The sequence below is a fragment of the Pungitius pungitius genome, chromosome 1 (assembly GCF_949316345.1).
Source record: "Pungitius pungitius chromosome 1, fPunPun2.1, whole genome shotgun sequence".
In the NCBI taxonomy this organism is placed as follows: domain Eukaryota; kingdom Metazoa; phylum Chordata; class Actinopteri; order Perciformes; family Gasterosteidae; genus Pungitius; species Pungitius pungitius.
In genome coordinates, this window is record NC_084900.1 from 11,904,873 (window position 1) to 11,916,254 (window position 11,382).

The 11,382-nt window shown below is 42.0% G+C and overlaps 1 protein-coding gene across 1 annotated transcript; it reads left to right on the plus strand.

The window, feature by feature from the left end:
* Positions 1-680: 680 nt before the first annotated feature.
* Positions 681-10,347, plus strand: sf1 (splicing factor 1). The gene is made up of 12 exons (XM_037478907.2): positions 681-1,100; positions 1,707-1,838; positions 3,501-3,576; positions 5,849-6,001; positions 6,442-6,531; positions 6,610-6,793; positions 6,880-6,995; positions 7,106-7,213; positions 7,306-7,498; positions 7,587-7,809; positions 8,392-8,556; positions 9,117-10,347. Exons 1-12 carry the CDS (start codon positions 839-841, stop codon positions 9,446-9,448), a joined length of 2,034 nt encoding a protein of 677 aa, XP_037334804.1. The 5' UTR covers positions 681-838; the 3' UTR covers positions 9,449-10,347.
* The last annotated feature ends 1,035 nt before the right edge of the window (positions 10,348-11,382 follow it).

Genomic DNA, 11,382 nt, shown 5'->3' on the forward strand with positions numbered 1-11,382 from the left:
ATTAAAGCCGGTCTCGAGTACAAAACTGACTTGTGTGTTCATTGTGCTATATCATCAGGTATATTGTGAAACGACATTCAGTGAACGTGCAACAGACAATAAAAACATATGTTGGGGGTTGACCACTGGGGGGGGGGGGTGGGGGGGTGAGAAGAAGGAAAAGATTGTATGAGGTGTAATTTCCATCTATGTCCAACATATTAGCAATAAACGTTTCCTGATTCCTAATAGGGTGATACTGACTTTGCACATACAGTAACATTAGCATGCACATGTCTATTGGGCAACTTTGACCAATACTGAATTCATTTCCACAATATAACCTGTTGAAGGTACGAAAAAGCGGTCTGTCAGTAGCTAAAATGCCCTGCCAGATATGCTAGTGATGCTCTGCCATCTGGAGGATAAATTCCAATTATTTGATTCTGTCACTGTTGATTCAGTTCTTTTCATTTTGCCCTGGTGAGATACAAAGTGTTTTTCAAAACAAATGACCATATAATTTATAAGACTATAAGTTTCGGCCATATTTAGAAATATAAGGAAATTGTTGGTAGAAAGATTATTAGATTTGGGAATTTAAAAAAAGAAAAGCTTTGCCCAAGATAACCTGGCCTATAGGGAGGGGCTTGGTCTGGCCAATAGGAATGGGTCATACTACAGCGGATCATCCCCCAACGTCCGTGGTGCATCTTTTGTGGTTTTCCGTCGGGCGCCATTTTGATTAAAGTAACGTGATAGTGGATGGAAGTCAACGCTGTTTGATATTTTTTCAACCATCTTTAAACCTGAGTCAACTGTCGTTCAACAGTAACTAAGCCCTTTTAGTACGCCGAAAATGGCCACGGGCGCAAACGCAACACCTTTAGGAAAGTTGCACCCCAGCATTGGCGCTAAACGAGGATTTGACGCCGGGCCTGGTGCGGGGAACGGGTTGATGCCAGCACCGGGGCCGCCTGCACCGTTCCCTTCTCTGCAGGCGTTCCAGCCCCCGATGCCAACGGTATCATTTCCTCAACCTCTTCAGTTCAACCCCGTGGCCGCTTTTCCGACCCAGGCTCCACTACAACCAGTTGTGGGTGGAGGAATGGCCAAAGCAGGTAAACGTACAGACTCGCTGCTAACGTTAGCCATGTTAGCCAAAGTAACCGAAGCTAAAGGCCCCCACGTAAAGCCCCGGCCTTGCTCAAAATGGAGAACGCCGCTCTCGTGTTTTACACTTAACGTTACGTTTGACTGAACACACAACTTTAAATTTAATACTCATAGAGCATGTTCAATGTGTAGCGCTTTGCACAACAGGCATAATGTTAGCAAACATGGGCGCCCTAAACGTTAGGCTAATAAAGGGACGCCACGATAGCTAACGTTATGTTGACGTTAACTTTCTCCGCCGTCTCAGAAGTTCGTTATTAACGGAAGAATGAAATCGTTTTGCTTGAAATTAACAAAAGTTAACGTTATGTAAAACATGTGTTTAATGGGTATATAGGTAAAATGCACATTTGGCCTTTCTTAAATAACAATAGTTTTACTGTATTCAGTCCAGCGTGGCGCGTTAACGTCACATTTCCCCTCACCTGCTAACATTACTTATCGATAAGCATATCGAGTGGAGTGGCGATGGAATTTATGTCACGTTACATCCCCGTAACGTCTCCTATCTCTACAGTCAACGAGGATAATATCTCCCTTTTCCCCGGTAGATTTCTGTCAGAAGAAATCAAGGAAGAAGAGTCGCTGGAGCAGCGAGACGCCTGATCAGAAGACTGTCATACCGGGCATGCCCACTGTTATTCCCCCTGGATTGACCCGGGATCAAGAGAGAGCCTATATAGGTAAATTTTAAATTCAAACACAGACACCAATTCATTATTTAGAATTGCGGTATTACTGTAATCATGAATGCAGGTCTGTTTCATAACATGTTTCATTACCTGTGTTTGCGGTTTTAGTTCTTACATGGTGCACACAACTATTGATTTAACATGTATGTCCTCTTTGCTGACTTCCCAACAGTTAGAGACGCCTTACTAACTACAAGCTTTTAGTCAAATTTTCATTGTATTCAAAGTGACATTAATTTGGCATCAACTGTTGAGACAAATCCATTATTTCCAATGATCAATTGATATAACCTGACTATGTAAGTTGTGAGTTGATGATATTTTTCTTTTAATGGCAGTGGTCTTTTATTCCATTGGTCACCCATTATTAAGAGGAGTTTGAGATAGTCATTCAAATCCCACTGCTTGCTGATAGCTGTCCTGGGGTGCAGGTCACTACTCACCGTCTCGCTTGATCCCCGCACATCAGTATTGTTCCTGTGCATGGAGGCGTTACTCATAATGTTTGGGACATGCCAAAGTGTGCTTCTGTTTCTATTAGTCAAATTGTGCACAATGCTGCTTCAATGGCAAATCAATCTAACATGTTTAAGTTACTCATCATGGGAATTTAGTGGGAACTACAAATTGGGTAAATCTTGATCAATGTGATTGTGCTCTTACTTTGGCCTGTAAAATCAAATGAAAAATCAAAATTGTAATGCCTTCCAGCAGCAGTGTAGCATTGACCTACTGCCTTCGCAAGCCCTCAACAAGGTGTCCTGAACCTTAAGTCATTTTTGTCAATAACCGACATCATTCTTGATTTGGGCAGTCATTGGTAATGGTTGTACTTCTTTGGTATGTAAACATTCATTCGTGTCCACCTTCTGTTGGTCACTTATTGTTTTCCTTTCCTCATTCAGTAGATTCCCTAAAACAGCTCAAGGAAAGGGTTTTTCAGATGAAATTGTTTTGCACCAAATTTCCCACGGCCTGTATTCATCTTTTTAATCCAAAGTAATTTTTTCTGTGGCCGGTGAAGCTCTCTGATTGGGGGGTATTTCATTACAACTTTCATAATGTGCATGGGATGACTGACTGACTGATTTATTTTCTCATTGCCTTCTATGTGTAAGAATTGTGTTTCACTGCTTCCCTTCCGTGTTAGTCAATAGAGTGCAAAGAGTTATTATGGTAACCTTTTTTTTGTTATAAAACCTTCAAGATAAATAGACCTGATGTGCCCTCAATGCCAATGCCAAAATATGTTGCATTATGTGAATCTTCTTAATGAAGGAGTGGAGCAGTGGTTGGTTAGCAGGCATTTTTAGGAATCGTGGTCTAGGTATTTACAGATATTTTTCCATGTCTAATCATTGTCGGACAAAAAGTTAGTCCGGTCTATACTGATGTAAATTACCTCGAATATTTTAACATTGGGTAATGTGTTCCTCTGATGTAATCTCGTATGAATAAGTGATTCCATGCTTTAGCCTTACCAGATATTCATTTGATCTCTTTATTTTTGGCGTAACAGACTCACCATTTGTCTTTACTTCAGTAATGTGTGAGACCGTGCTCTAATGTACAGAGCCATGTCTCTCTGATGTTGTTGTGGTAACCACATTTCTCTCCATCCTTGTTTTTCTTTCCTAACCTGAATTCTTCCAGTCCAACTGCAGATTGAAGACCAGACTCGTAAACTGCGTACAGGAGACCTGGGAATCCCTGTTAACCCTGAGGACAGGTCGGAAAAAGATTAATCCCATGAACAGTAACATTTTCTCTACCTTCTTGACTTTTTGGAAGACATGTGTTAATTTTCACTATTTATTTGGTTGTTAGCTGGCAGATGTAGAGTTTATTAAGCAATCGCTTCATTTTTTAAATTGTTGTTCATAGTTTCAGAGGGTAGTGCTAGAGTAGAATTTATCCACACAAATACAAGTTTGTGTAAAAAAGGATATGGTTGCCTACAATATATAGATATGGCTGGTTACATACTTGGGACTTTTGATATTTGGACATGATTATACATAATTTAAAGTTGTATAATGGGGTAATTGAATGCATATTCATGTTTCAAATACCGTTTGAAGGCCAACTTTTTTCCTCTTCTAAATGGATTGATTAGAAAAACATTTCAGTGAAATTATTGGCTGCAAACTTAAAGGATTTTAAACAATTAGCTGCCAGTATAAAAATGTATACAATCTCTTGTTTTTCAACAGAGGGGGAAGTTTGCACAGAGCCAAATTATTTCCTTGATTTTAGTGTATGTGTTCAGCTTTTTCTATTTAATTCTTAATGTATTAGTTTCATTAAGATGTATTGACCAACTGTGAACCAATAGTTGAATTGAGAATTCGATGGGAGGTATGAAGGTGCAAGCAATAGGTTGTGGAGATATAATTCAGATGAGATCCTTAACCAAATCGCTGCCAGAACATACATATTTGCACCGTATTTCTCATTTTATTTGACAGTTAACTTAAGTCTTTGTCTCAGATTAAGCCATGTAGTATTTATGCATCATTGTTTCACCCACTGCTTGTTTTATGTGTCTGATGTACAGTGCTGTGTGAATATACAAATACATACATGATGCATAATGTTTAAAGACTTTCCTCGAACAGGTTTTGGTCTAAACACCACACTAACTGTAATACAATTTTTTTCTTAGCTTTTATTATTTCCAATCTTTTTTAGCTTTAAAGTTGTAATTGTTCCGATGAATTGACTCTTTCAGGATAGTTGGTTGGTACCAAAAGGATCTCAGTCCTATCAATCTATAATGCCTTCCCTCACTTTTTTGGACCTTTTTTGCCAGTGGTTATTGGGCTCATGGCCTGTAGCCCACAGTTATCAATAGGTTTTGGTTTAGACGTAACAAATTATTTGTGGCTGGTCTTCTCTGGTTTTTCCCCCTTGTGTGGCTTTAAGTACTTCCACCCAGAGGGAGCATGTTCCAGTTTTCCAGCCAGACTCTTTAGGTCTTGAAGAAAGCTGCTAGAATCTGGTCAGTTTATAACCTAGTTTCCATATGGATCTGTTCCCACAGGATGTGCCTCTCTCTAGAATGTGTGAAGGTAACATTTTGTTAGCTAGAGTCCCTGTCGCCTGAACATTGTATATAGACTTTCTCTCCATAATCGGACGTTTCCACAGCAACCAAAAAGTTGATTGCAGAGCTGCAGCACTCTCAATCACTCCCCAGTCTAAAGTGACAACTGGGGGTGTTTCAGGTTGTCACCGTTGGAAGCTTGAAGCAAAAAGCCTATTTATTTTGTACTCTTCACGTCACATGGACACAAATGTGGCTCTCTGATGGGAGAGCATAGGAAAAGGTGGATATCTAATCTTAATTCCTTTTCTCTAACCCAAATTACCCCACATCAACCTAACCCTTTTTCAAGCACAGAGCCTCCTTAACGCAGCAACACAGGTTTTCAGCATCCAAGGGGAGGTACGGACCTCTTCCGCCACGCCAACACCAAGCAACTCTCAAAGACAGCGTTTCTGCTTAGGATTGCAAATTTTGCTTTAGTTCTTTTTTCTTACCTCCCAACTTTCCTTTCTTGTAGGCCAACAATCCTGTATGCAGGTTAAGTTATGGCCGTGTCATTTTTTTTTCTCTTTGTGGTTGCTGCCCATCTGGTATATTGGGTTAATTACCACTATACAGCTTTGGTTGCTCCTTTTACCCTGAAATGTATAAAAGAATAGATTCCAGCCAAGTGTCAGTGCAGAGTTCCTACAGCCTTTTCTTTTTGATTTTGAGTTTGCTCTTGCACTGGCCATGAGTCGCATAGTCTGAGAATTATCTCAGTAGATCCAAATTTCTAAAATGGTCTTATTTCTTTAACATATTTTCTATGGCATATCGGTACAATTTTCAATGAAGATCTTAAATTCTTAAAGACTTTGTTAGCTGTAGGTAGCCTTTTTGTAATTGGCAGAGCTCCACTTCTAGAAAGGTATCAATGATGTCTTTCCTGTCTTTTGTCTGCAACTTTCAGGTCTCCCTCTCCCGAGCCCATCTACAACAGCGAGGGCAAGAGGTTAAACACTCGTGAGTATCGCACCCGAAAGAAGATTGAGGAAGAGCGTCACTCCCTCATCACCGAGATGGTTGGACTCAACCCAGACTTCAAGCCTCCTGCCGACTACAAGTACATTCTTTAGCTATAGATATTCAGTTTTAATTAGTGGTGTAACGGATCACGGATCGATTCGTTTGGATCCCTGAATTGATGTTGCACGCAGTAGTCGGGCGAACGAGTAGTAGCAGAAACGGAACGGAAAGCCTCTCATCTGTCAGGAGTCATTCAATTAGATGCGTCCATATTTTTGTTATGTAAAAACTATAGCTAGCAAGTTTGATTCCTCCCTTTTTTACTATGTTCATCTGAAAAATTATCTGAACCGGGAACTGAACAATGAGGTTTGTGATCCGTTGCACCCCTAGGTGTGTGTGTGTGTGAGCGAGTGAGATGGTTTTGTGGTTTATAATGTCATATCTAAACAAAAAATGCTGCAAACCCATTAAATTCAGTTCAAACAGCTGATCAATACTTCAACTAAATGTTAACCTTGTACTTCTTTCCCGCAGACCTCCAGCCACCAGAGTCAACGACAAGGTTATGATCCCCCAAGACGAATACCCTGAAATAAACTTTGTTGGTCTGCTGATTGGACCACGGTAAGTGAGACTAATTATTACTATCCTATCCTATCAGCCAGCACGGTTGATCCTAAGCCATTTTTCCCATTTTACCAGTGGTAATACACTGAAGAACATTGAAAAGGAGTGCTGCGCCAAGATCATGATCCGGGGAAAGGGTTCTGTGAAGGAGGGAAAGGTGGGACGGAAGGACGGACAGATGCTGCCCGGGGAAGACGAGCCTCTGCACGCCCTGGTCACTGCCAACACAATGGAGAACGTCAAGAAAGCTGTAGAGCAGGTTGATCCTCCGTTGCACACCTGATGGACATTGCACGTTTTCTCGGCTCCAAAATGACATTCACATTGACAAATCCGTGTCCACAGATTCGCAACATTCTGAAGCAAGGCATTGAGACGCCCGAGGATCAGAACGACCTACGGAAGATGCAGCTGAGGGAGCTCGCCAGACTCAACGGCACACTGAGGGAAGATGACAACAGGTCAGTACTGGAGCTTTCTGCAAAATTCAGTGTGAGATGTTTGGTGGAGAAAGTTCAGTATGAACTACAGAGCACCCCTGAAGACAGAATGTACCCACTTGTCTCTCTAGGATCCTTCGTCCTTGGCAGAACTCGGAGCCACGCAGCATTACCAACACCACCCTTTGTACAAAGTGTGGTGGAGCAGGCCACATCTCCTCCGACTGCAAGTACACCAGGTGACCATCAGTTGGTTCAATCACAAATTACCCATTTTCAAATAGTGGTGTTGATCTTTCTGTAACAGCGTTTTATTTTTTTCTTTGTGCAGCTCATTCGCTGCCCACAGAGCGACAGGTGGCGAGCCTCCTCAGTCGGCCCAGGACAAAGCTCGTATGGACAAGGAATATCTGTCTCTGATGGCCGAACTAGGGGAGGCCCCGGTTCCCACATCTGGTGGAGGACACTCCAGCAGCCATGGAGGGTCGCAGCGGTCCTCGGGACTCAACAATAACCAGCAATCAGTGAGTTTGTAACACTTGTCAGTCCATGCTCATCAACGTGCCAGTGTGTAGATGCAAGTCCTCAACCTCCACTGTGCGTGTGCTGCAGAGCCGGCCTCCTTGGATGAGCTCCAGTCAGTCTGAGAGCAGGAACTTCCATAGCATGCACGGGGCACCTGGCGGCCATGGAGGACACCATAGCTACCCTCCCCCCATGCCGAACATGGGAGGTCCTCCTATGCCCCCCAACCCGAATGGTCTGCCTCCCCCCTGGATGCAGCCCCCTCCTCCTCCCATGGGACAGGGACCAGGACCTCATGGACATCCCATGGGTAAGAGCTTACGTCGTACTGGTTTGACATAACAGGACACCTCGAGGCAATGAGGCTGAACTCTAATTTCTATAATTAAGTCTCAGTCAAGAACAGAAAGCATGAAACCTAAATTTAAAAAAAATCAAATGTTGTTTTGCCATTAGCTGTTTTGACTTTTCAATGTAATCAGCAACTGAACTGCTTATTTGACTTAATATTTCACTCGTGTATTAAAACAAATATAGGCTACAGCATGACACACTGCTGAAACACAGCTGACCATTTGATGATGGCATCTATTTGATTAGAAAAAACAAATTTAACTTTATTTTTTAAGTTTATTTTTAGGAGGTTCTCCAAATTTAAAAAAGTGTGACGACGCTCCGGCCAATATTTGAATCTACAAAAACAAGCCAGGAAAGAGGACCTTATATGGGCTGTATTAATTACTGTTCTTGGGGTCAAAATTGACTCCTACACACACACACACACACACACACACAAAAGAATTGGCATTACCGACTAGCGTAGCCAATGATCAGTTGATAATCAATTAGATTTTGCATATAAAGGTCTTTCTTGTATTGGTTTCCTTTCTAGGTCTGCTGCCACCTCCAATGAGCATGATGCCGCCTCCGCCACCTCCCCCCAGCAACCAGCCACCACCTCCTCCCTCTGGACCCCTTCCGCCGTGGCAACAGCAGGCTCCACCACCCCCTCCCACCAGCAGCATGGCAACCAGTACACCGCTACCGTGGCAACAGAGTAATAAATCATTCAATGTTTTTTGGTTTCAATGTGCACAGTGATGTTGTGTTTGATGGTTCAAACTATTTAGACCAGTGGGGAGGGGCTTGTGACAGAGGGGTAGTGACAAACCGTCTCCAATTACACCCAAAAAGATCACTTCTTTCTTTTTTAAAGGGTTTGACAAGTGGTGTGGGTTAGGTCAAACTAGAGTTGAAGAGTTAAAACTGGAGTTTTAAGATAATTAAATGTTATAGCCTTCTGAATATATAATTTACTTTATGAAATCAACACTTGTATTTATTCACGGTGTTAAGGCTCTCCCAGTTCGAGTGCAGCAACGTGATGAGCGATGGCGGTTAAGCGCCACATACTCGAGCGTGGCTTCTCAGCTGAAGACTAAACACACTGGAAGTTGGGATGGCCTTATGTAGCCTTGTCAAGTAGAACTCAGGAACAAATAGCATCTCCACTTCTCCCATAATAAATTGTTAAAAAGCTTGTTCATTTGATGGTGTAGTTTTAGCTGACCATGTGAATTTTTTGATGACATTAAATAGTTGACCCCCACCCCACAGATACAACCACCACGTCCAGCCCTGGCACCGGCAGCCTGCCTCCATGGCAGCAGCCCCAGCAGTCTGCAACCTCCGGAGCCCAGCCCCCACCACCCATGGGTTCACCATCCATGGTGCCACCTCCCCCTGGTGTCCAGCCCCCTTTACCCCCAGGTGCCCCTCCTCCTCCCCCTCCCCCTCCTCCAGGCTCAACTGGCATGATGTATGCCCCTCCGCCGCCTCCGCCTCCCATGGACCCTTCCAACTATGTCACCATGATGGGGATGGGGGTGCCGGGCATGCCCCCCTTTGGCATGCCCCCTGCCCCACCACCCCCTCCTCCTCAGAATTAACCCTTCCACAGAAGAATAGTCATCCCACAAGAGTTTCCACCCTGCAGCACATGATGGATGTGTGATCACAGAAAAAGATAACCAGTGCATTATTTTTTATTGAGGCGACATCTGTAAAACAATGAAAGGGTGTGTTAGTTAAATTTGTATAGTTGCGTAACTTTAGTAAATGAGTTATTTTTCTTGTTTTTAAAGTTTGTGTTAACCCAAAGCTCATTGAGTGCACACAAACACGGTTACTCTTGGGTTCTTGTTATGCATCGCTCCTGTAGTCCTTGTAAACCAAATAAAGCGCTCAATAGCCAGCTGGAAGTTTAATTTCTGCTCAATCTCACTGCTTCAAAGGTTCAATTCAGACCGTTACGGTTAACTATTATTGGATTTAATATATTGAAGTTTAACTTGCATGATCCATTAAACGCCTCATTCCCAAATTCATACTGTCATGTTCCCCATGATGGCTTTGAATTGAATAAGATTAATATTTTTGTAATGAGATGTGAAGTGTAACTTGGTTCTGTCAGAAAACCTTTTTGTAGTAATCTCAATTGTTTTACAGAAATTCCCAGGGTTTTAATGATCACTGGGCTGCATCTCAGATGTGACAATAAGTTTGAAGGGGGATTTGATGCTGCGATCGGCCCGCTTCTGACCCCCTGCACTACTTGAATGCTGAGAATCCGATGATATATTTTTTGTTTTTCTGCTCTGATAAGACGCTGTGTTCAGTGTTAGTGTTGCTTCTGCAAGGACAAAAATATCTTTTTCCCCAATGAGTTATTAAGGAGAAAAATTGTTAGTTTTACTGTTTCTGGAATAAGTTGGTTGTGTCGTGGCGCTAGCCTGAATGCAAAGCTATTGAAATCCTGCTTGGTTTCACATTAAACTGATCCATTTCACCTTTTTGTCATTGAGTACTGCTTTCTCCTTTCATGGTTATGGGACCCCTTGTGTCTGAATGCTTGCCAAGTCTTTCTTTTTTTTTTTTCTCTTACAGACCAGGCTTTGTTGACTGCCTCATTCACATGTTACATAACTTGAGTTGCTCGCCTTCCTGCTGCCACAAACTTCCCAGGAAGTCTGCGCTCCAAAAGACAGTGGATCGGGATTTCTGCTTCTGCCTCCTAAAGACCTTCACTGCGGAGTTTGAAATAGTTATAGAAGTAAATATTTGGTGATCAGTAATGTTTACATGTCAGATGGTCTAAATTAAATGCAAATAGCAATTTCATACCAACAAATACCACCAATTAAAGACTTCAGTTCCAAGACGTATCATTTTGACAGCGTGGTATGACTTTGGCATTTGTGGAAATTATTTAACTCCAACTCAACTTGCTAGTTTTTTTTTATGGTTACGGTTTCATGGCTAAAAAAATAACTCCCTGCACTTTTCCTACAGCTGTGAATTCCATCATGGTTTTCTTCAGCAGGTAGCGTTTGCTCAGTTGTGATAGGACTGCTGTGTTTAAATATTTTACAACCAGGTTACGGTTTTATGGTCACTTCCCACCAAGAAAAAAAGGTCTGAGGTGCGGTAAGAAGTAGACTTTCCAAATACTAATTGTGTAAATTAGTTAACTTAATTTAAATACTTTTAGTTGGGTTTGAATACCCCGCAACAGTATGACAAATTCACCTTTTCATAGTAATGTATAGTTTTCCAGGCTAAAAGACAGATGGCAGATTTCGTTTAACAAATGATGTCCACCTAACATTTCTCTCCCTCCTGCTTCTATGTATCTCATCACGTACGGATCGCTAGAACTGCTTTAGTAAAGTTCAGCTAATGTCCAGAATCTTTGGAAAATTCTCAATGATGCTAAAACTAGCGGACGCATTAAACCGATTATAACCGGATATTATGCATTTTACTTTAAAATAAACGCAATATTAATACTTTTTGAGGGAGAAAATGAAACAATGCAACCTTT